Source organism: Dipodomys merriami, unplaced genomic scaffold (assembly GCF_024711535.1).
Source record: "Dipodomys merriami isolate MVZ:Mamm:240054 unplaced genomic scaffold, mDipMer1.0.p SCAF_3, whole genome shotgun sequence".
Taxonomy (NCBI): Eukaryota; Metazoa; Chordata; class Mammalia; order Rodentia; family Heteromyidae; genus Dipodomys; species Dipodomys merriami.
This window is the reverse complement of record NW_027204492.1, coordinates 762,426-788,634: the sequence shown is the minus strand read 5'-3', so window position 1 is coordinate 788,634 and position 26,209 is coordinate 762,426. Positions and strand designations below refer to the sequence as shown.

At 39.6% G+C, this 26,209-nt stretch overlaps 2 protein-coding genes across 6 annotated transcripts in view; both read right to left on the bottom strand.

The window, feature by feature from the left end:
* Window positions 1-1,108: 1,108 nt before the first annotated feature.
* On the bottom strand, window positions 1,109-11,739 carry Smim9 (small integral membrane protein 9). The gene is made up of 4 exons (XM_070038853.1): window positions 11,642-11,739; window positions 7,331-7,579; window positions 6,091-6,220; window positions 1,109-1,245 (listed from the first exon to the last, which is right to left on the bottom strand). The coding sequence occupies exons 2-4, from the start codon at window positions 7,524-7,526 to the stop codon at window positions 1,215-1,217; spliced, it is 357 nt and encodes a 118-aa protein (XP_069894954.1). The 5' UTR covers window positions 7,527-7,579; window positions 11,642-11,739; the 3' UTR covers window positions 1,109-1,214.
* A 5,721-nt stretch (window positions 11,740-17,460) lies between these two features.
* Window positions 17,461-26,209, bottom strand: part of F8 (coagulation factor VIII) — an 86,507-nt gene continuing 77,758 nt past the window's right edge. For all 5 annotated transcript variants that reach the window (XM_070039445.1, XM_070039448.1, XM_070039446.1 and 2 more), the window contains one exon: window positions 17,461-18,394. In XM_070039445.1, the coding sequence (XP_069895546.1) occupies window positions 18,239-18,394 (156 nt within the window). In that variant the 3' untranslated portion in view covers window positions 17,461-18,238. The remainder of the gene's footprint in view (window positions 18,395-26,209) is intronic.

The following is a 26,209-nucleotide window of genomic DNA, read 5'->3' as shown; positions in this document are numbered from 1 at the left end:
CCCATTGTCTCAGTTAGCAAGTGTGTGGGATTACCAACCAGTATCTACATGGATGTCTCTTGTCCCCGTATTGTTGGCCCCTGTTAGCCTCTAATGCAGCCCATCATCTTCTGATTTGAACAATGGTCTCATTGCTCCCATGTAGCAATAGTACCATAAGCCTCTGTTGAGTCTACGATGCTCACAGCCCAGGTACTGTTCCTTATTTTTTTTTTGTCAGTCATGGGGCTTGAACTCGGGGCCTTGGCCCTGTCCCTGAGCTTTTCTGTTCAAGGCTAGTGCTCTACCACTTTGAGCCACAGCTCCACTTCCAGTTTTCTGGTGGTTTATTGGAGATGAGTCTCACGGGCTTTCCTGCCTGGGCTGGCTTTAAATTGTGTTCCTCAGATCTCAGCCTCCTGAGTAGCTAGGATTACAGGCTAAGCTCCAGTGACCAGGTTGTTCCTTAGTCTTTTTAAAAAGTTTGTATTTCATATTTCACTGAGATATAATAATAGAGGGTATTCAGTAAGTGTTCATCGAATGAATGATTTCAAACCCAGAACAGCAAGAAGCAGATTAATTTTTAAACTATTACTTATATCACATTTATAATACATGGAGACACTTAAAAAGTATTATATTTCAGGTGATTAGATGATGTATCATTATAACTAATTGGGAAATGCTTAGTTTACTCTTTTATGGAGATTTATACTAGCCTCTCCAAGGTTCTCAGAACTCTGGGAGCAAAGCAAAACATTTAAATTTGTTAAATCCTGTGTCTTCAAAATATAATTGACCACAGAGCTCTATTGTTTTATAATATTTAAATAAAATAAATAAAAAATAAAATAAAAATAAAAAATAAAAATAATTAAATAAAAATGTTGTTTTACAGAATGGACTTTGAAACAGGTAATCTATACTAGTTTAGGTAAAAGCTTGAGAGGAGAAACACCAAGATATTAATGGCTTGTATTTCTCAGTGCTAGCATTATGAATGTTTTTTCTTCCTAAAAAATATTACAATAAATATTACTTTTAAACTAAAACAGTAATAAAGGTATTCACATTTTTCAATGGTAGTTCTTGAAGAAAACAAAGGCAAGGATAATTTAAGGTGGAGAACAATTTAATTTTAACCTTCTGTTGAGCAAATAGCACATTTTCCAGGCCTTGAAATCTGGAAAACCAAATATTTCATTGCTCCATTGCGTCTTCGAGATAGATGCTCAGTAGACGATTGGTTCACCTATGAGTATGCTGAGAAAGAAAAATAAAAGGATGAATGCTGAATGCAGTTTACATTGCTATACCCTCTCCAGAGCTGCAATGCTACTATGCAATTACATCACCTGTTCCAACACTGGATTTTTAGTTAGCTACTTCTCTTAATATGAACCAAATTATTTCATAGGTACAAAATGCTTTGCTGACTTGATTAAAGAGTAGGAATATGTTTATAGTACAATTGGGATCAGAAGTTGTGATAAAGGTATAGTCAGACATTTTTCTTTTCATTTTAAAGTATCTTTTAAAAATGTACTACTCACCAGGTGCCAGTGGCTCATTCCTGTAATCCTAACTACTCAGGAAGCTAAGATCTGAGGTCTATGGTTCAGGACAGGAAAGTCCATGAGACTCTCATATCCAGTTAACCACAAAAAAGCCAGAAGTGGAGTTGTGGTTGAAGTGATAGAACATTAGCCTTGAGCAAAAGAAGCTCAAGGAGAGTGCCAGGCTCCAAGTTAAAAAAAAAATGTACTACTTAAACAATACAATTTGTTACAAGGAGATTAGAAAGTGCAGATAAAAAATGAAAATAAATAACAATTAAACAACCTATTAACTATCACAAGGAATATAATCAATGCTTAATAATATGATTAAATCCTGAAAGGTATTTCCCTGTACATTTACTTCTTAATAATAATTTGGATTAAATACATATCTTCTATTATAATGTTTTTTTCTACTCAACAATGTTTCAACAATATGGTTTCACATAATTATTGTTCTATATTGATGTTTTGGTGTTTGTATGGTGTTCATCATATGAATTCATAATGCTTTATTTAGCCATTTCCAGTCTTAGGAACATTTAAGTTGTCTCCATTTTTAACATTATAAATTGTATTAAAGTTCCAAGTCTAAGTGTCTTTATTTTTTAAGATTTTTTTGTGTGTTGGTTATGAGGCTTAATTTAGGGCCTGAGAGCTGTCCTTGAGTTTTTTTGCTCAAGGCTAGCACTCTACCACTTGAGTCACAGCTCTACTTCCAGCTTCTTTGGTGCTTAATTGGAGATAAGAGTCTCACAGATTTTCCTGCCCAGGCTGGCTTTGAACCATGATCCTCAGATCTCAGACTTCTGAGTAGCCAGGATTAGAGGCAAGCCACTGGTGCCCAGCTTCCAATAAGATTTTTATTAGCATAATTTAGTTGTACAAGGGCAGGTTTCATTACAAAACATGTGACTCAATCCAGCTCATCCCCCTTCATTTCTCTCATCCTCCCTCCCCTTAAATGCATAATTTCTTAAATAAAGGCTGTACACAAATATTTAGTATATCTGTTACATGTAAGACACAAAAACAGATTTTAACAAAAATTCAATACATACAGGTATCAAAGAAATCCTGAACATATTTTAACACAACTAGTAGTCAGCACCTACAGCACTTTGAATTGAACACCATTTAGTACAACGTTCATTGCAACTGCTATTTCAAACAATTCCAATTGCAGCTTTTTCACTGAGTCTGCTGGATATGGCACACATTTCTGGTTTCCCTTGACATTTTACCTTTCAGAAGCACATGGGCTTCCACTGCCATCTAACATTCTTGCCTTGCTTTCATCTTGTAAACCTGATTGCTCTTTCAACGACTCCAAGTTCAACTTGCAACGTTGAAATGACAGTGAATAAAAGAGGTTTCCTCCTGCATCCAGACTTTAAAGCAATTGCATCCCATTACTTCATCCAACAATGAAATCCCCAGGAGTTCATTTCAACCTATGTCATTCTTGGTCTGCTGAAATCTTGCCTCTTGCAAAGATTGGAAGCTGTTTTGAGGCCTCCAGGAACTCTCTTGGACTCTGAGTGCATTTCTCATGCCAATAACCTTGCCTTCACTCTGGCAGCAAATACAGCTTAACTTTTCAATAGCAGAAATCTTCAGTGGGCTCCCAGATATTGGGAACTTCCAAATTGGAGCAATATTCAGAATCGATGAACTACAGCTAACATTTTGAATGCAGCCAATGAATAGTCCCCCTGGAAGTGTATCCTGTTCTGATTTGCCTTTTTATTGGAAGGATTCGGGGCAGGGGAAAAGGCCAGTAAACTGGGGGAGCTGTAGCAAGAATTTCTTTTAGTTTATCAGGATAAAATAGGAAGAAGTAGAAAAAGAGAAGCATTTCCTGCTTGCATGCAGGGGATGGGAGTTAAAGACTGCCGTGTGTGTGTGTGTGTGTGTGTGTGTGTGTGTGTGTGTGTGTGTGTGTGTGTGTGTGTGTGTGTGTGTGTGTGTGTGTGTGTGTTTGTAAGCTGCCACAGTGCTAGCAGATAACCCAGCATCCACAGTAATTGCCTAAGGATAATGAGCCACTGGCCTAAGCTTTCATTACAGCTGCAGCTAGTGAGAGAGAGGTGAGTGTGGAATGAGGCACATTAGAGGCTGTTTGCAATTGAAACATATCAATTAAAAATGAAGGAATGTTACTGAGAATCTTCAATGTACCTAGTGCCAAGTGCCCCTTAGGACTATAGATTCAAGCTTTTCTTTCTGTTTTCAATATATAAAATTTTAAGTATTTTAGGTGTCTTCATCAAAAAAATCATATGTCTCTTACATCTATCATTTTGTCCTAATCTTACATTCCTGAAAGTCTTTAATATTGTTTGCCTTTAAAGCCTGTTTTCCATATCTTCTTTTGTATTTTCCATCAATGTCTCTTCTCCTTTGTGTTTATTATTTTCTGTGATGCTTTGCTTTTTATTTTTTTTCACATTTCCCTTGGGAAGAAGGCACAAGATTGCTGAACTTGCTTCTAGCATTTCCCAATGTTTCTACTTTTCCTTTGACACAGGAGCATGGCCTCCATGTACCCTGTATGGAAATTGCCTTGCAGATTTTCCCTTGAGAAAGGACTTGTGTCCCTAGGTGGTTCAGAATGCTGATGATACAATACACAGCCTTTCTCTGTTAACTGTTAGGGCTTGCCTCAGTTGCAAGGGGCTGTCTCATACTTCTTCATGAGGCCAGCTCACATCAAAGTTAGAGACTCTACAGTGGTTTCAGGCTCATGTGGGATGAATCTGATGGGGTCAACCAAGACTTTGTGGGGCTTGCAAGGCAGTTCAACTTCTCCCTCTTTCCACAGCCTTCTCCAGGCATTGAACTATAATAATACCCAGAATACCAAACTCAGATATCCCTATCTGCTTGTAGAACATTTGACCTGTGGCACACCTTCCTCTCCCCACCACCATGATTAAAATCCTGTTCATCACTATATGTGGTTCAAAGTCCAGATTATTTCAAGTTGGAATGACTCTTATTAGTTAAGTGACCTATGAACTGAAACCAGTTATCTGCTCTTGATTTCCACACCCTGTAACAATGATGGAGCAGAAGAGGATAACCACAGTAAACATTCTCATTTGAAAGAGCAAGAATGAGAGACACTGGCTCCATCCTGGAATCGTGCTAGACAAACCATAATTAGGCCCAGATTTAGCTTTCTAGGAGGACATCCTGGGCCCATTGTCCACTATCTGGGAAATTCCTCTGTCCATTCTCTCTGGCTGCATCTGAGGCAAGTATTGAGGAGCATGACCTTTGAGGCCTTCAAAGCTGGTCTTCTCATGGAAGATCGTAGGTCTACATACTATTTACTTTGATAGCTCATTTGATTTCTAGCTTGCGGATTCTTTGGCAATAAACTTCTCTCAAAAGCTCAGGTGACTTTCCATCAGTGAATTTAGGGGTAATTTTGATTTTGAAGTCTGTAGGACCCCACATTTCTATTCCCTGTTCCCAACCACTTGTTTATGCAAACTGTCTCCTACCATAGCAGTGACCTACCAATTAGTAATTTTATCATTCTTTCTAGCCACAAAGATATAGTCATTTCTTGGTAAATGATGGATGAATTAACAAAATATAGTTTAACTATTTTGTTTTCCTCAGAAATCTCTGTAGCTTTATATGGACAAATATTTTGAGACAATTGAAAATATAATTATATATTTTCCATGTGTTATTCCTGAATCATAGGACAGAAAATTATGAGCCAATGAGGTTAATAAAGGAAATTATTTAGCTAGGTACTGGTGGCTCATGCATGTAATTTGAGCTATTTGGGAGGCTGAGATCTGAGGATCACTGCTTGAAGCCAACCTGGGCAGGAAAGTCTGTGAGACTCTTATCTCCAATTAACCACTCAGAGAAAGCCAGGGTGCTGTGGCTCAAAGTGGTAGAGTGGTAGCCTTGAGCAAAAGAAGCTCAGAAGCCTACGTGCTCTGAATCTAGCCCCAGGACTGGCAAAAAGGAAGGAAGGAAGGAAGGAAGGAAGGAAGGAAGGAAGGAAGGAAGGAAGGGAGGAAGGAAGAAAGAAAGAAAGAAAAAAGATTTGCTGGTAGCCAGTGGCTCATACCTGTAATCCTAGCTAGTCAGGAGACTAAGATCTGAGGATCATGGTTTGAAGCCAGCCTGGGCAGGAAAGTGTGAGACACTTATCTCTAATAAAAACTAACCCCCCCCCCAAAAAAAAAGCTAGAACTGGAGCTATAGCTCAAGTGGTAGAGCACTAACTTTGACAAAAAGAATATCAGAGACAGCTCCCAGGCCCTGAGTTTAAGCTCCAGGACCAGCACACACACACAAAAAGATTATTTGCAAACCCCGGCTATTAAATGTCAACTGTTAGTTGTTGGTAATGGATAGGAAAGATTGCAGGCAAAAAAGTTCAAGGAGCATCTTGCTTACAGAATCTTCCTCCTTAAACTCTCCTTCAATTACAAAAGAGCACCTGAATGTTTCTGTCCCCTTATGTTACTTGACATTTTTTTCTCTCCTCTTCTCTTTTCATCCCATAATAGCTTACGTGAAGCAGCAGAGAGTGCCAATTACTGCTACAGACATAAGAAAGGCAAAGATGGCTATTGAAGGTATGGAGTTCCTGATTAGATCACGCAGGTAATTCTTGATGTTCCAAACCCAAGATCTTTGTTTTCCTGCAAAAATAGCATAGACATTCTCTGAGGAGAGGTCTTGTTATTATTGTTGGCCAGATAATATAACATGTACTATTCTCTTCTGCTGCCTCTGGGGTATTCAAAGGATATACATTATTTTAAAGGAAAATCTCTTAGATAAATATCATTTTGCTTCCTCATAAGTCAAATAGAAAAAAACAATGTCAGTTCTAGATATCTGCAGGACTGTTTTGAGTTTATGCAATACTTTATGAAAGAGAAGCATGAACTGATAATAAGAAAATCTCCAGTGACGTGTTATCTACCACATGTCTGCATATTCTTTAGGAAGATGAACAGAGTTAATGTCCCCAGAGCAGAGGAAGAAGTCCTTATCCTGGAGTCTGCTAATAAAAGTAAGGCTGGATTGAGCCCCAAAGCTCAGGGACAATGCCCAGGCCCTGAGTTCAAGCCGCAGGACCAGCACAAAAAAAGGCTGAAAGTGCTGTCTTTCCTTTAGAAATGGTGAGGGAAGGGGGGCTGGAAAAGTGGCTCAGTGGTAGTGTGCTTGCCTTGCATGCATGAGGCCCTGGGTTCGATTCCTCAGCACCACATAAGCAAAAAGAAAAAAGCCAGAAGTGGCACTGTGGCTCAAGTGGTAGAGCGCTAGCCTTGAGCCTTGAGCTGAGGGACAGCACCCAGGCCCAGAGTTCAGGCCCCACTACTGGACCCCCTCCCAAAAAAAGAAAAGAAATGGTGAGGGAAGGAGAGGATACTGTGATTTGACCACAAGGGGAAACACAATGGTCTGTTCCAAGTGGAGTTCACCACTCACCAGCGCAGCACTTTCTGAGTCTCAGAACCAGAACACTCCAAAATGAGTCTGTGGTTCCGCAGATCATCAGGTTTATTTTAAATTTCGCCTCCTTCATGAAGTTTCCCCTTTCACCTCCCCCAAACAAGCATTTATCAAATTGCATGGAAGTTTGGCATCTATGGGTTTGTCTGCCCACCTGTGAACAAAGACCTTGGTATTTACCAAGGTCTTTGTCTTTGTTGGTGCTTGTTGAACTCAACTGAAACAAATCAAACAAATCCAAGATAGAATTCTTAGGAAAAACTGAAAAATATGGAATAATTTTTCCTGACCTGAGAAATAAATCTTATGTCTTTCGAAGTCAGGAACATTCATCCTAATGGCAAGTATGCTCTTTGGGTGGGATTTTGATTCTGATTTTTCTCGATGTCCAGTATTAGACAGTGATGAAGAAGCTTCTATCTCTAATAAGAGTAAAGTCAGTATGCACAGAAGAAACACAATGCACAGATGTTTTTTAAGTTCCATGGACTCTGACTTCCAAGGAAAGGCTTATGTTTAAAATTTTCCACAGAACCTGCCTGAAAAGAAAGTGATAGTTTAGTTCTCATTGCAAATCAAACACTGTAACTCCTCTCACCTGTTCTATACACAAGGATTTACAGAATCATATGGGTGTATCCTGAACACATCAAAATCTCACTACATTCTATCAGGCCAGGTACTTTACTATTATATTTCTTTAACTCAGTGGAAACTTTCTGCTGTACAGGCCAAAACTATCACATTTATTTATTTTTTACTAGTACTGGGGATTTGAACAACTCAGGGCTCGCTTTTGCTAGGCTGGTGAGATATCACTGAACCACGCCCCTTTTCACTGGTTAATTTTTTTTTTTGTCGGTCGTGGGGCTTGAACTCTGGGCCTGGGCGCTGTCCCTCAGCTCTTCAGCTCAAGGTGAGTGCTCTACCACTTGAGCTACAGCGCCACTTCCGGTTTTCTGGTGGTTTATTGGAGATAGGAGTCTCAAAAGGTCTCTCCTGCCCGGGCTGGCTTTGAACCGCGATCCTCAGATCTCAGCCTCCTGAATAGCTAGGATTACAGGCATGAGCCACCAGTGCCCGGCATTCACTGGTTAATTTTAGGAGTGAGTCTCACTTCATAACCAGGCCTGAGCTACTATCTGCCTACTTGAATATTCCTGTCATCATTGGCATGTCAGGCATACACTATCACATCCAACTTCCCCTGTATGGAAATTGACTGCCATATACTCTTCTGCCTGGGCTGACTGGGCACTGCAATCCTCTCAATTTCAGCCTCCTACATAAGTAGCTAGGAGTTCAGGTGTGAAATTTGGCACCTAGTTTACAGCATCACCTTTATAGCATCATCATCTTTTCACTCCTATGCCTTACCACATCAGAAACACCCTGTCAGTTTTACCTACAAAATGTATCCAGAATCCTGTCACTCCACACTATCTCCACTGCTATTCAGCCTCAACTCTCTTTCCTCCCTCCAACTTCTGCACTGAACAGCCAGAGAGCTTGTAAGTAGTAGGTCAGATCATGTCATAGTTATTTCTCTGATCTCATATCCTACTAGTCTTTCAGTCACTGACTCAGCTTCGTTCCTGTTGAACAAGCTTAGCATATTCTTATTTGCTATGTCCTCTCCACAAATACTCAGCGTCCTGAGTAGCTGGGATTAGAGGTGTGAGCCACTGGTGCCTGGCAACTATCACCTTCATTGAAGTTATACCAGTCTTCTACAAACTTCTTTTTTTTTTAATTTAATTTTATTTTATTTGAGAACATACTGTACAGAGGGGCTACAATTACATGGGCAGGATAATGCATACATTTCTTACCAAGCATTGCAGCCTCCTCCTTTGTTTAGCCTTCACCTCCCTTCCCAGCCTCCCCCCTCCCCCCACCCAATTATACCCCCCACAATAGAATGGAAGAAAGACAGCCTCTTCAGTAAATGGTGCTGGCAAAATTGGTTAACTACATGTAGAAAACTAAAGCTAGATCCTTATATATCACCCTGCACCAGAATCAACTCCAAATGGATCAAAGACCTTGAACTCAAAGCAGACACTCTGAAAACATTACAGGATGGAATAGGAGAAACCCTAGGTCTCCTTGGCTCAGGCCGAAATTTTCTGAATAGAGACCCGGAAGCACAACAAATCAAAGAAAGGTTGGACAAATGGGATTGCATAAGGTTGCAGAGCTTCTGCAGGGCAAATGACATAGCTAGCAAGATCAATAGAAAGCCCACCGATTGGGAGAAGATCTTTACTAGCCATACAACGGACAAGGGTCTCATATCTAAAATATACTTGGAACTACAAACTTCTTAATCTTGCTACCTGCTTGATTTTTCTTTACAAACTTCATCAGAATATAGTGTAATACAGTTTTTCATTTAATTGTATATCTCTCCTGATTATAATGCACACTCCATGAGTGCAAGGAATTTTTGTTGTTTTTGTTTTGGTTTAGTTTTTTTTAATTTAATTTAATTTTATTTGTGAACATACTGTACAGAGGGGTTACAATTACATGGGCAGGATAATGCGTACATTTCTTACCAAGCATTGCACCCTCCTCCTTTGGTTTACCCTTCACATCCCATCCCAGCCTCCCCCCTCCCCCCCAATCCCAATCCTTCTCCTTCCCCCTTCTCTCCCGCCCCCCCCCCCCCCCCCCGGCACCGACGTTGTATTGGTTTAGTTTTTGAGACAAGGTTTTTGCTATGTAGCCTAGGCTGGCCTAGAAGGCTGGCCTAGAACACCAGATCCTCCTGCCTCAGCCTCCTCTCAATTGCTGGAATAATAGGGACATGCTGTGAGTGCAGAGATTTATGTCTGTTTTGTTTGCTGCTGAACAGCATCTAAGACATAGGATATCCAAATGTTTAATAGTGTTTGAATGAATGGTGAATTTTCACACATTTGTTACATAACCAACAGCCATTCATTTTTTGTTTTTCATTTCTACATCCAACTGAAAGCACAAAAACCTGAATCTTACCTTCCTAGCCATTTCTAGCCACATGACATGGTTCTTGTCAAAGAAACAATCAAAATCTAGTCAACAGCCTTTGGGAAGGCTTTAGGCCGCCTCAATAAAAGAGATGGTACTGCTATTTTCCCTTCACGTTGCCTTTTAACACAGTTTAAAAAGCATGGCCTGAAGTTGCTGCAGCCATCTCATGATCATGAGGCAATATTCATAAGGAAAACACCAAGAAAATAGGGTACTGATTATAACAATTTCAGGCCGCTAAATTGATACCTGTAACTATCCATTCCTCAACTACTTGTTACAGGAAAAATAACCCTGTTTGAGCTATTGCTCAAATAGGACGGATAGACTCAACTTTACCTAGAATACTGGAACACAGCTAAGTACTATTAAGCATTGTGAAACCTTGTTAAATACTGTTGAGAATACTAGTTTGGGGCTGTTTTCTTTTTTCTCTTTGTCAGTCATGGGGCTTGAACTCTGGGCCTGGGCGCTGTCCCTAAACAATTCAGCTCAAGGCTAGTGTTCTACCATTTGAGCCACAGTGCCACATCGGGCTTTTTCTGCTTATGTGGTGCTGAGCAATCAAACCCAGGGCCTCATGCATATGAGGCAAGCACTCTACCACTGAGCCACCTTCCCAGCCCCATGGGCTGTTTTCTTTAACTCTTTATTGTAAGTACCCTATCATTTTTTCCCCCGTGAATGAGCAAAATCACCTAGAGCAGGCTATTCAGGACTTGGGACAGCGGTAGAGTGGTGATGGAGGCGGACTGGTGATGGAGGTACAGAGAAAGCAGAAGGAAGTGGGTAGAAAACTACAGACATGCCGGGTGCGGGTGGCTCACGCCTGTAATCCTAGCTACTCAAGACACTGAGATCTGAAGATAGTCGTTCAAAGCCAGCTCAGGCAGGAAAGTCCGTGAAACTCTTATCTCCAATAAACCACCAGAAAGCCGGAAGTGGCACTGTAGCTCAAGTGGTAGAGTGCTAGCCTTGAGCTGAAGAGCTGAGGGACAGTGCTCAGGCCCCGAGTTCAAGGCCCACGACCGACAAAAAAGAAAAAAGAAAACTACAGACACTAGTTGCTGAAAGACTTGCTGGGAGTTAACAAGCCTTGAAAGCTGTGGGTCCCAACACCACAGCTTACTAATATGAAGGCCCAGAGTCCTGATACCCAAGACTTCTAAGACTTGAGATACCCAAGACTGGTGCTGACTGCTGCTGTAGCTTGTGGCTGCTTGGAGCTGAAGATTTTACTACTTTCCAATCTGGCAATCACAACTCAGAGCACTAAGCCTCTAACCTGAACACCTAGTAAGTTTTTGGCTTCTAAGGCCAGAAACATTCAAGTTATCAGGGCTTGGAGATATAGCCCTGTGAGTCTGTCAGCCAAGTCTGTGGGCCTTTGGCATCCAAGGCCTCAGGACCTCCCCCACTAGAAGAACTACTGCTTACCTACTAAGAGTTTCTATTTGTGTACAGCGAAAAGACCCTGGCCAGCCCATTGGTAACATTTTGAGCTTTTGTTGCTACATTAATTGATGTTAATCTACTGTGTAGTCGGGCTTGAATAGACCCTTGTCTGGTAGGAAGCCACTTACCTGAGAATTAACTGGGCATCAAAATATCCAAAGGAATCGTGGAAATGGCTCTCAGTATTCAGGGAGCAACAGTCTTGAAGTTGACCAGTCGTTGCCGTGTGTCTCTGGAGTTCCAGAAGGAAACTTAGCACCCTTTATGACATCATCAAACTCATTTGAATCTCACCCAGTTTCCTCTATTTGATAGTTATGCACACAGACATCTTTTTCTGCCCATGAATACACATTTGTATTGATAATAAAACTCATTCTTATAGTAGTTGTATCTACTTAAGTTTGATTTGATTTGATTTCAATATAGTATTTACTATATTATACCTTATAACAGTGTATGTATGGCACTTTAATAGATAAAGGTGACATTTCTTTAAAGGATAAAACAGACATTATTTAATATGATGATGGGATGATTGGTTTTCATTTAGATGTACTTGAGAATTCTTTGCCACTATAAAAAGGTAAGTTCTATGTGAGTATTATTTAGTAGTAGAACACTTGCCTAGTATGCATTTAATTCCTAGCCCTGCAAAAATAACTATATGGGCCAGAGACTAAGCAAAAAATACACATACATACATGCATGTAGAATATATGTATACTGAAGTGCTCAGAAAAGTTTATTTTGTGCTTAGAATATTTTTCTAAGATATCAAAAACTATACAACTAAACTCTTCAAAGGTGGAAGAGTTAATATTCTAAAGGAGAGATTTTTAAAGAAAGCTGTTGTACATTACGATACTCAAAGTCTAATGGCTTCCCAGAAAGAAAACCTAAAAAAAACTAAAAGGAAGCCAGGCGCCGGTGGCTCACGCCTGTAATCCTAGCTACTCAGGAGGCTGAGATCTGAGGATCGCGGTTCAAAGCCAGCCTGGGCAGGAGAGACCATGAGACTCCTATCTCCAATAAACCACCAGAAAACCGGAAGTGGCACTGTAGCTCAAGTGGTAGAGCGCTCGCCTTGAGCTGAAGAGCTGAGGGACAGCGCCCAGGCCCAGAGTTCAAGCCCCACAACCGCCAAAAAAAAAAAAAAAAAAAAAAAAAAAAAAAAAAACTAAAAGGAGGTGTACTACAGAATCATCTATACATAATACTAAGATAAATCATTGAGTGTCTGGGGTTTTTCCATAATTCCCTCCCATTGTTGCAAAGTGAAAACTATGTGAATTCCTTGGTGAATTCCTGTGTAATACCACACAGGTGCCAGTCAAGCAAAATATCATATGAAAGTTGTCATTTTATTTTTGTGTGTGTGTGTGTGTGTGCTGGTTCTAGGGCTTGAACTCAACCTTGTGTGCTGTCCCTGAGCTTTTTTTTTCTTTTTGTTGGTCATGGGGCTTGACCTCTGGGCCTAGGTGCTGTGTGCTCTACCACTTGAGCCACAGCACCACTTCCAGCTTTTTCTGCTTATGTGGTGCTGAGGAATCAAACCCAGGGCCTCATGCATGCAAGCAAGACAAGCGCTCTACCACTGAGCCACCTTCCCAGCCCTCCCTGAGCTTTTTTAAGGCTAGCACTCTACCACTCACTTGAGCCACAGCTCCACTCCCAGATTTTTGCCAGTTAATTGATGATAAGAATCTCATGGACTTTCTTGCCCAAGCTGGCTTTGAACTGTGATCCTCAGAACTCAGCCTCCTAAGTATCTAGGAACTGACACAGAGCTGAAAATTTTCTTTTTTTTTTTTAAAAACAAATCATTATTTTTTTAAAACATCAAACATATACTGACTATAAAATCAAATTAGAGGGCTGGGAAGGTGGCTCAGTGGTAGAGCGCTTGCCTTGCATGCCTGAGGCCCTGGGTTCGATTCCTCAGCACCACATAAGCAAAAAGAAAAAAGCCAGAAGTGGGGCTGTGGCTCAGGTGGTAGAGCTCTAGCCTTGCTGTGGCTCAGGTGGTAGAGTGCTAGCCTTGAGCTGAAGAGCTGAGGGACAGCGCCCAGGCCCAGAGTTCAGGCCCCACCACCGGACCCAAAAAAAACAAAACAAAACAAAAAAATCAAGTTAGAACATTTTGTACAAGGACAAAGATATATGGAAAACTTATAGTACAAGATGCTTTATTTTCTGAAAAGAATACTCCAAGTAGAATGCAAACTGCATTATCAAATTATGTCTTGACTTCCTAAAATGTAAAATACCAATAACAAAGCTTTTCAATATCACATTGAAAAAAATCAGAAATGCCCAGCATCATAGTACAAAAATAAGCTAAGAATGCTGGGTGCCAGTTGCTCATACCTGTAATCCTAGCTACTCAGGAGGCTGAGATCTAAGTAGCACAGTTCAAAGATAGCTTGGGCAGGAAAATCTGTGAGACTCATCACCAATTTAAGAAACTACCAAAAAGTCAGAAGTGGAGTTGTGGCTCACGTGGTAGAGCACTAGCTTTCAGTAAAGAAGCTCAGGGGCCTGAGTTCATGCCCCAGAACCAGCACACACACAAGAAAAGTTTATGAAAATTTTAAAAAATACCATAGATCGTTTTCGACATGACAACTTGTACTTCTCATTGCATGTAATTGTAACCCCTCTGTACAGTATGTTCACAATGAAAAATAAAAATTAAAAAAAAGAAAAGAAAATAGAGGACAAAAAAACACCATAGACTTATAAAAAGTTTCATAAATCAATAGCGTATTCTGTATATCATGTGTAGACAATTACAACTAAAGCAAGGTAGGTGTTATTAGTTGCATCATTTAGGAAGCATGAGAAAAATTTGACCTGTACTTGTAAAAGACCACAGACTTGCCATTGAAATACTATTTCTTGAGATAATGGGGGCGGAGTTCCCATTTCCTATAAAGGGTTTTTTCACACAGTGAAACTGAGAAAAATATAAATATATCCTGAGAAATCTTTTTTTCCTTAAGGAATTACAAATACCTCAAAGTAAATCTTTGAAAACATTCATTTTATCTCACACTTGAAGTAGGTTTATGATTAAACATACACAAATATTATTACTTGTCACCATATTTTTTAAATAATTGTTTAAACTACTATACTGTTCTTAAATTGTCTTGCAAACTTGTATATCTGCTTTTATTTTCTGAATGAAAACTGTTTAATGACAATTTATATTGCTTCTACAATGTACAAGCAAGGTAAAATTCATTTCAAAGCAAAAGAAATGATCAGTATTTTGAGAATTGTTTTAATAGTCTATGGGAGGTTGTTGATTCTGTGTGTGATTCTAGGGTCTGAAGTCTTCAGGAAAGACAGCAAGGTGGGATGGCGTGAAGTTGTAGAAAACAATACTTACTAGAAGCTTGCAAAGTAAAGCTAGATATGGACTAAAACCTGCTTCAGTCTCATAATACCTCCAAACTCCCAACTTTGATGCTGGGATAATTTGCATGTAAGGTTTACCTATTTCATCAAAGGGCTAAATACACAACCTTTTTCAGGACTTGAAAATACTGAAGAAACTATAAAGAGCTGGAGATCATATAAATTTGGTCACTGCCTTGTGCCAGCCAGGTAAGCCAACAGTGACAATGTGTGTAAACTGAAAATCAGTCTGTTGTATTGGCTCTGGTGTTTTAAGTGTAAACATATGGATGCCTATTTAAGTTATCTATCATGATATGTAAAGTTACCCCAAAACTTAGTGGCTTGAATTTTAAAAAGCTATAGTTTTTGTAGGCCAAGAACTTTTGGAGAGATGTAGGTGAGTGATTCTGGCTTGGGGCGGGGTGGGGGGGGGCGGGGCGGTGCGGGCGAGGTCTTTGATGAGGAAGCATATGACAGCAGGCTGCAGTCATCTGAGGGTTTGACTGTGTGAGAGATCCACTTTCCAGATAGCTGTTGCTAGGGTGACCACCCCACAAAAGGACCTCAGCCTTGCTTTAATTCTCTGATATCAGTGTGTTAAAGCATTTTTACTGGAGGTATGACTTGAGCGGCAGAGTGTTAGCCTAAGAAGCATGGTACCCTGAGTTCAAATCTTAGTATGGCCAGAAATATATGTCAGTTAATAATATTAATATTGATTTAATAAATTTTATTTTATATTTTAGTGAAACAATGTGACAATAGAGCATGCACATGAGTAGAGTAACTAAATGCATGCACAGGTCCCCTTCCATTTTTGTACTCTTGTTTGCACATGCTTTTTTACAATGCCTGTGAGTATGGAAGGTAGAGTGCTAGCCTTGAGCTGAAGAGCTGAGCGACATCACCCAGGCCCAGAGTTCAAGCCTCATGACCAACCAAAAAAAAAGCCCTCTAAGTAGACATCATATTTTATAGAATTATTTGGAATTTATTTTATGGTTTCAGTAACCAAATAAATGTTATGACTTTCCATTAACAAAATCATAACACATAGTGTCGTGTATTATATACATAGAACTCTATATCTCTATTATTGCTAGAATATAACATTGGCTCCAATGTATATTTTAGCTTTTCTTTAATTCTGCATTTTACTGCAAATTTGTGCCTCCTGAATAGCAACTCTCTATTTTTCTCTTGGTGTTTCGATTAGCTCTTTTCCAAGATTGAAGCTCTGTTTCTTATTGCTTTTATCTCTCATGAATTACATCTCTTTTTACTCTGAGTTCAATTTAATCTGGTTTTCTTTTCTTTTTTGTTTTTTGCCCATCCTGGGTCTTGAACTCTGGGCCTGGGCACTGTCCCTAGGCTCATTTTGCTCAGGCTAGCACTCCATCACTTGAGCTACAGCACTACTTCTGGCTTTTTCTGTAATTAATTGGAGATGAGAGACTCGCAGATTTTCCTGCCTGGGCTGTCTTTGAACTGCCATCCTCAGATCTCAGCCTCCTGAGAAGGTAGGATGACAGGCATGAGCCACCAGTGCCTGGCTTTAATCTGTTTTCCCAACTTATTATTTTTTTTAAAAATATACATTCTCCTACTCAGTGCCCCTGTTTATGTTTTTAAATGATTGTTCATATTTTAATTAAAAATACAATTCTTAAAGTCATTTGTATGTGTCAATTTTTTATTGAACACAATTGAACAATCTAGCAGGAAAAGCATTGGAGAAGATGCATACAATATCACAACATTAAATTAAGTTTAAGAATGGTTAAAATTTTATAGAAAATAAAGCCATGTCATCTTTGGAGTTAGTTTTCCCACCAGGCTATAGAACAAAACAATTTTACAGGACCATAAAACTTCACATATTTTCACTTTCACCATTTGTGGATTGTGACTATAGTGTGGTAGCTATGTTACAATCCCGGAAGATGTCAGATCAGGGTCATCCAGGATTATGAGGAAAGGCACTAACATAGGGGAAAATCAGCCTCTTGCATGTTCTTAAACGGAGACAAAGTTTTCTCTTATGCTAGGAGCTCCCGTTTTCAAGTGATGCTGGTCTGCAGCATCCCCTGACTGCTCCACTTAGCCTTGCCATGAGGAGATGTTGGTGTAGTTCTAGTAAATGGCACAGATAGAAGGAACAGTGAAGCATTCCTAAGCTTCTGGAGTGGGGCAAAGTGAAGAATGAGATGGAACAGTGTGTTCTGTATTTAATAGTTAATTTTCTTTTGATTCCTTGGATTTCCAACTATTTAGGAGGGACTTTGGTTTTTAATTGTAGTACAATCTTTGCTGAGTTGTCTCAACAGGAAATTAGATGAGGGAATAAAATGAGTACATTATTAAAATGATAAAATTTATCTCTTACCATAAATTGTCACAGATTTTCCTTTTTTTCCATGCAAACTTTTTTTTTTTTTTGCCAGTCCTGGGGCTTGAACTCAGGGCCTAGACACTGTCCTTAAGCCTCTTTTGCTGAAGGCTAGCACTCTACCACTTAAGCCACAGCGCCACTTCTGGCTTTTTCTGTGTATGTGGTACTGAAGGATCAAACCCAGGGCTTCATGCATGCTAAGCAAGCACTCTGCCACTAGATCACATTCCCAGCCCAATGCAAACATTTTGTAAAACATGTGCTTTAAGCCTATTATGAGCATTCCTCTTCTTGGCCACCACAAATTTCAATAGGACATTGTCACTTCAATTTCAAGGTTCTGGATAAATTCTATACTTCTAATGTATTTTTTGTTTATTGGAATTAAGATAAAATGGCTTCATTTCTACATCCTTCTGAGATTGTTTATTTAATCAAGTAGACTCTAATATAGCAATTCTTCTATTATCTTCATTTTACTTCATTTACTGTCAAAATTACTTGCTTTTTTATTTCACATCTATGCAGATAAGATCCCCAAACATGTTTTATTTCATGATCCATTGGGATAATAAGCACGAGTCTAATTCTAAATGTCTGAAGTTCAGCCTGATGCTTATATCATGAATATCTTCTGTGAATACAAAGAATATTTTTCTTAACATCAAGTTTTTCTACAACAAAGGTGTAGCTCTGTCAGAAACCTAATCCTACATTTTAAGAAATACAGGATTAATACTTCAGGAAGCTTCAGGTCAGTGTCTGCTAGCATTATGTAACTTAAATACATATTAAAAATGCATATGCCATGGACAGTGTCGAGGTATTGTATAACCTGGAAGCCTGAAAGGGACCCTGGCCTGGAGTTGAGGAATACCTGAGAGCTGATGGACTTGGTGAAGGGCAGATCAGGACTGCAAGGTCCTCAGTATAGTTGCTGGGCCTCGCAACCCAGAATCTCTATCCTCAGAGCAATCTGATGGGCCCAACTCTGGGGGTGAATTCTAAGGTAGCGAGTCAGCAGTGGTGGGTCTAGAGAGTTCATCACAGGTGTGAAGGAGTCTTGATTTCCCTGAAAAACCTGAAATAAGGAAGATATGATCTATTAATTATCTAAAAAGAAACAATTTGTGAAGTTTGTAACTCATGCCTGCTAAGCTTCTTAAATTCATCTGCCTCTTCCTCTATCAGTTACTCATCAATAGCTGTTCTTCCAACATGGCCCTTGCTCAACCCCCTTGGCATCATAACATCCCATTGTGCTGCATGCTAGATAGATCAGTGATACCACAAGATCCCCCAAGGCAGTTTGTGTTTAGCTATTAGAGCGAAAGTAGTCTAAGCCCTGTTCTTGGCTCCATCTTCCCCTCTGGGTTCTCATCTTTGGCTGTTTACTGAAGTCATCTCTAGGGAGTTTTCTAAAACTAATGAGGCTTGGGCCAGCTCCTCCAGAGATGCTGATTTAATTGGTATATTCCTACCCTAGCCTCCTTAAGTGGTGCCCAGAAATATCTCAATACATAAAACTGGACATGCCACATTTCTGATTAAAACTTCCATGTCACTTAGAATGAAACCTAAACGCAGTTTCCAGGCTCTGAATGATATAGCCCTAGCCCAAGTCTCTGACTTATCTTCTTCCTTTTTCACTGAAGAGGAGACATACTGGTCTTTTGTTCCTGGACAGTGCCAACTCTTTTTTTTTTTTTTTTTTTTTTTTTTTTTTGTCGGTCATGGGTTTGAACTCTGGGCTTGGGCACTATCCCTCAGCTCTTCAGCTCAAGGCGAGTACTCTATTGCTTGAGCCACAGCACCACTTCCAGTTTTCTAGTGGTCTATTGGAGATAGACTCTCATGAAGTTTCCTGCCGGGGCTGGCTTTGAACCGCGACCCTCAGATCTTAGCGTCCTGAGTGGCTAGGATTACAGGCGTGAGCCACCGGCACCTGGCTAGCCAACTCTTTTTGTAAATATGGAATTCTCTGTATGATGATTCCCTCCATTTGGAAGGCTCTTTTCTCTTTCCTCTTTTTTTATCTAGTGCTTTTTTATCCTTCATGTTTCAGTTTAAATGCCATATCTCTAGAAAACTCTTCCTTATTTCATTTATTTTAAATCATCTTATTTCATCCCTTTGTACCATGTACGCTGTATGTTGTTTATAAAGACGCAATGACTAGTCTGCCTTCTCCCTTCAAACATTATTGCCATGAGGACAGAGGCCTTGGTCATTGTTGTACATTGTCTTTGGCACATAGAACATTTATTGTACCTAAATTGACTAACAGAAGCATTTGTTGAAGTAAAGTTCTTGTGCTTAATTGAACTTTTAAAACATTACTGCTCTTATTCTGAGAATCTTTGATGAATATTTTATTTTGGAAGTTGTGTATCTTTTGTTAGATTTAATCTTATTAAGCTTTTATTTTGAAATTTTACTGGCCTAAGGAAAATTAAAGTATAGGGGCTGGGGAAATGGCTCAAGTGACAGAGCACCTACCTAGCATTGAGTTCAAATCTCAAATAAAAAGAAAGAAAAAAAGAATAGTGCAATGAATATGCTTAAGTACTTCACCTAGTTCACTGTTAACATATTGAGATATTTTATCTCTCTTACTCATGTGTTGTACACACATTTTCAATGAACCATACGGAAAAATTTTAAACATTAGCGCATTTTACTTCTAAATACTTCACCATAATCTGAGGAAAGGTCCTTTTTCTAAACACAAAACACCAGTGTTTTACCAACAAAAATATTGTATAAAATTAATACAATATCACTTAGTATTTTCATTTTCTAGTTCTATCAATTCTAGTAGTATGTATATTCTTTTTTTTGTATACTATCATATCCTCTACACTTAGGTTTTTGTTGTTGTTGTTGTTGTTGTTTTGGGGCCTGAACTCTGGGCCTGGGCGCTGTCCCTCAGCTCTACAGCTCAAGGCTAGCACTCTACCACTTGAGCCACAGCGCCACTTCTGGCTTTTTCTGTTTATGTGGTGCTGAGGAATGGAACCTGAGTCCTCATGCATGCAAGGCAAGCACTCTACCACTGAGCCACCTTCCCAGCCCCTACATTTAATTTTTTAATCTTTTCTAACACTTATGTACTCATATGTTATTTGTTCCTTTTCTCATGCAATTTTGAGAATATTATGTTCATTTTTCACCCTGGATTTTGGACTTGGAATGACTTGGAGTACACCTGAGCTAACTCTCACTAGTGACTATTGGCCTTCTTGCACTTGGACTTTTGTATTCTTCTCTAGGTTTTGGAATTTTTTATTATCTTTTAAGACCATCTCAAGGGGATGGGAATGTGGCCTAGTGGTAGAGTGCTTGCCTAGCATGCATGAAGTCCTGGGTTCCATTCCTCAGTACCAAATAAACAGAAAAAGCTGGAAGTGGCACTGTGGCTCAAATGGTAGAGTGCTAGCCTTGAGCAAACGAAGCTCAGGGACAGTGCCCAGACCCTGAGTTCCAGCCCTAGGACTGGCAAAAACAAAATAAAAACAAAAACAAGGGGCTGGGAAGGTGGCTCAGTGGTAGAGTGCTTGCCTTGCATGCCTGAGGCCCTGGGTTCGATTCCCCAGCACCACATAAGCAAAAAGAAAAAAAAGCCAGAAGCGGCACTGTGGCTCAAGTGGTAGAGCGCTAGCCTTGAGCTGAAGAGCTGAGGGACAGCGCCCAGGCCCAGAGTTCAGGCCCCACAACCAGACCCCCCCCCCCAAAAAAAAAGAAAAAAAGAAAAAAAAAGACCATCTCAAAGTTTTATAAGGTTTCTTCATTTCTCTTCATACATTTTTGTTTATTTTCCTCCTCCAACTATGAATTTTCAAATAACCTGTATGTGAGATAATTAATTCTTTGTTTCTGTTTGGTCTATGCTGATACTAATGCCTTCTATAGCATTTTTAATTTTGTTGAAGGTATTTTTTCAGCCCAATGATGTCTAATTTGATTTTTAATTACTTCTATGTCTTTGCTCTAAATTTCTTCTAGTATATATTATTATTTCTCTGTATTTTTTCAAGTTCATTAATTTCTTTTAAAATAGCCATTTTAGGTTCTCTGAAAGTTCTCCTGTACTGTTTACTGACTGGCCAGTTTCTGGCACATTGTTGTGAATACTAATAGTTCTTCAAGATTTTTTAAATACTCGGCATACAGTATCATCTGGGTACCAAAGTATCAGATGTTTGATGCACTCTTCCCAATGTATCTTTGTTCTTGTATTTCCAAAAATTCCAAGTAAGCTATATTTTTTTTGGGGGGGTCTGGTCATGGGGCCTCAACTCTGGGCCTGGGCATTGTCCCTCAGCTCTACAGCTCAAGGCTAGCGCTCTACCACTTGAACCACAGCGCCATTTCCGGCTTTTTTCTGTTTATGTGGTGCTGAGGAATTGAACCCTCAGCATGCCTCATGCATGCGAGGCAAGTGCTCTACCACTGACCCAACTTCCCAGCCCAAGCTGCATATTTTTTTCTTTTTTTTTATTGTGAAAATACTGTACAAAGGTGTTACAATTACATGGGCAAGGTAATGAGTACATTTCTTTCTTTCTTTTTTTTTTTTTTTGGTCGGTCGTGGGGCTTGAACTCTGGGCCTGGGCGCTGTCCCTCAGCTCTTCAGCTCAAGGCGAGCGCTCTACCACCGCCACTTCTGGTTTTCTGGTGGTTTATTGGAGATAGGAGTCTCACGGTCTTTCCTGCCCGGGCTGGCTTTGAACCGCGATACTCAGATCTCAGCCTCCTGAGTAGCTAGGATTACAGGCATGAGCCACCAGCGCCCGGCTAATGAGTACATTTCTTATCAAGCATTGTAGCCTCCTCCTTTGTTTCCCCTTCCCATCCGTTCCCATCCTCCCCACAACCCCCAACCAAATCCTCCGCCCCCCCCCCGCACGAAAGTTGTATTCGTTTTCGACATAATGACTTGTACATCTCATTGTTGCAATGGGTCCACCTGTATCCCTATTTAAACGATTTGTTTTTCCCCTTCCCCTCCACATATTATACCGACATCAAATACAGTGAAAGCAGGAGTTATACTGTGGGGGAGGGACATACAAAGCAACAAAGAAATAATCTTCCAAAATGTTAGGTAATATGACAAAACTAACAGGACTTAAGAAACAAAGAACTCCCACTCATCTGGTTGAACCACTACTAAATATCCCCATGCTGCTGATCACATATATGGTATATAACATGTGAGCACCGTTATATATTACAGACTGTGATAGACAATTTGCTCCAGGAAAGTTAGAATGAACTTGTGACTTTAAATGAGCATCATTATTCCACAATACTGTGAATTTCCAGAAATTATGTAATCACTTAATCACAATCAAAAAAAAAAAAAAAGAACCTCGGGGAAGGGAGGGAGGGAGGGGATGGTAGGGGGAAAACAATGGAGGGGGTAACAATGTTCAAGAGGAAGTGTACTCATTACCTCACTCATGTAACTGTAACCCTCTGTATAGTATCTTTACAATAAAAAAAAAAGAAATAATCTTATAAATGTGTTAGAAACAATCACATGAAATAAAAAAAACCATTTGAATACATATCTTAGGGTTCATTTCCCAGTAGATGAATGGATCAAGAAAATGTGGTATATATACACAATGGAATTCTATGCCTCCATCAGAAAGAATGATATTGCCCCATTTGTTAGGAAATGGAAAGGCTTGGAAAAAATTATATTAAGTGAAGTAAGCCAGGCCCAAAGAAACATAGGTCCCATGGTTCCCTTATTTTCAATATCTAGTATATGTCTGAGTCAAGCAGAAAAGGTCAGATAAGATGATGTTAGGGAAATGAACTCAAGCTGCATATTGTTTTGAGCCTGCAGTCACTTCGAATGTTTCAGCTCAGCCTTGAGTTGGCTGGCTAGCCATTATCATTGTTTCACCACTAGAGGGGGATCTAAGCCAAGGTTTGTCCCAAATCCCAACTTGGTGTGTTGTTCAAAATGAAACAAATGAGTACTTAAGAAAGCCTGATATTGGGGCTGAAGTGGGTCCAGCGGGTTTGTTCACAGCTATTGGCTTGTACTCAGGCACCGTAGGATTTTGTTTGGATTTCAGCAGAATTACTATGAATGGATCAACCTCAGGCTCCTATGCAATGACTGAGGCCACCAATGTCACATCCTGATCCCACAATTCCCAAGATCAGCACAACACTGAGGAAAAATGAAGGTCCATGCTGCTATGTGGTATTTATTGCTCAGTCTAATAGCCTGATTCTCCTACAACCGGCTACATGGAATAGATCATGTACCTCCCCCAAAGCAATGCAGCTAACTCAGAAGCTGTGTCCAACAAGCAGGCCTATGGATAGAGGCATTTTGGACCTGCCCAAGGTGAGGATTCATCAGCCGGTCACTAAGTTCTAGGGCAAAGTCTTTCCTCCAGTGTGCTGCCCAAGTGTGTGGTATTGGTAGTGAAGGTAGTTCCTTGGCCAGTCAGGCTGACACCAAGTGACATCACTCCTAAATCTCAGTCACAGACACCTATACAGTCTCAAGGACAGTCTCATCAGTTCTGTCTTATCACTAGACTGAAACTTGAGTCCATCTACCAGCATGCTGGTACTAGAAAAGCTCCATCTATGAGCTCTGGCCTGAATATAGGTTTATCAGTTTCTACCTAGTAACTGAGTCTCACCATGGTATGGCTGGCATTAAGCAGCAAGGCCAAGACCTGTGCCAAATTTTATGCCCTGTTCTTCAGTGGATGAAGAGTTGCACCCTCTCTGTCACCTCAGGTTTGGGAAGGGGTGGTAGGAGCATGGTAGGAGCAGGTCTAAGACTGAATTTTCTTTCTTTCTTTTTTTTTAAGAATTAAACTTTTTTTTTATTTTTGTTTTTTTTTTGAAGCAAAGTCTCACTCTTACTCCCAGAGTAGCCTGGACCTTACCATGTAACCCACATTCAATGTATGCCTATGCCTCCTGAGTGCTAGGATTTAAACTTTTTTTTTTTTTTTTTTTTTTTTTTTTGTCGGTCCTGGGCCTGGGCTCTGTCCCTCAGCTCTTCAGCTCAAGGCTAGCGCTCTACCACTTGAGCCACAGTGCCACTTCCGGCTTTTTTCTTTTTGCTTATGTGGTGCTGAGGATTCGAACCCAGGGCCTCATGCATGCAAGGCAAGCGCTCTACCACTGAGCCACCTTCCCAGCTCAAGACCGAATTTTCCCAGCTCAAGACCGAATTTTCATTTCCGTTCCCTTCCCCAAGTAGGAAATCCCTCTCTATTTGTCTCTCTCTGTCTGTCTCTGTGTCTCTCTCTTTCTTGCCTCTGTTTTCTCAGTCCTCCTCCCCACCCTGTGGTGCTACTTGAAGTTGAAGAAAGGGTGAGACAAGCAACTCTTTATTTCCTGCCTTCTTTAATGCAATCTTTAAAAAAAAAATACCATGAAAAATTATATTAAGTGAAGTAAGCCAGGCCCAAAGAAAAATAGGTCCCATGGTTTCCCTTATTTGTAATATCTAGTATATGTATGAGTCAAGTGGAAAAGGTCAGATAATGTGATGTCAGGAAAATGAACCCTTAGATATGTATTTTAATGTTTTTTTCTTTCATGCATGTGTTTCTAACGCATTTATAAGATTATCTCTTTGTTGCTTTGTATATCCCTCCCCCACAGTATAACCCCTGCTTTCACTATATTTGATGTCAGTATAACTTGTGGAGGAGATGGGGAAAAACCAGTTGTTTAAGGATACAGGTGGACCTGTTGCAACAATGAGAAGTACAAGTTGTCATGTCCAAAATGAGCTTTACAATGTCGTTGCGGGGGGTGGGGGGTAGGGGGGGAAGGAGAAGGATTGGGATTGGGGGGGAGGGGAGAGGCTGGGAAGGGATGTGAAGGGTAAACAAAGGAGGAGGCTGCAATGCTTGGTAAGAAATGTACGCATTATCCTGCCCACGTAATTGTAACTCCTCTGTACAGTATGTTCACAAATAAAATTAAATTAAATTAAAAAAAATACCATGTGCTCCACTTCCTGAAATCATATATGTCCAGCATTATATGTTTTCTTTTAGGTATTATTTTAGGAACCTTTGCTATATAATGCTTTATCATTCAGTTCAGAATATTTCCTAGTTTATGATTTCTTCTTTGACTTCTAGATTATTAAAAGTGAATTTCTTGATTTCTAACACTGTCATGTCTTTCTTAATCATATCTATATTGTGATCAGAAAAGATGTTTGATATTATCTAAAATTTGAAGTGCTTTATTGATAATATATTTATAGTGCAAAATGGAGCACATTTCCTTTGTGCTCACAAGGAGTATATAATTCTATAGTTTTAAGGTACAATCTTGTAAATATGTCCACAAGATCAGATTTTGTGAATTGTTAAATTCTATTTCTAAAACTTTTCCTTTGTTTTTTTTCTATCAATTGATGAGACATATTAAAAGTCTGTGAGTCTAAATTGTGAATTTATTTTCCTTTTCCTTTTCTCAGTTCTTGTATTAAACTGTTTGAGGATATATAAACTGTAATATAAATTTAACATTGTTGCATTTTCTTAGAGAATCCATATTATTATTAACTCATATTCTTAACTTGGTAATATTGTCTTGTCTGATATTAATAGAACTATAACAGGTATCTTTTAGATACTATTTGTAAAATTCTCTCCTATTTGTGGCTTGCTACTTGTCTGTATTTAATATTTTACATATAGCTCTTGTAAAAGAGTTTTCATTGTGATCCATTTGACAATCTTTGTCTCTTAACTGATCCATTCATATAATATATGCTTATTGTTATATATGGATTTAAATCTGCCATCAGTTTCATTCTGCTTTGCTTGCTTCATTAAGATTTATTGATTATATTTTATCATTTCATATTTTTGTACCATTTGAG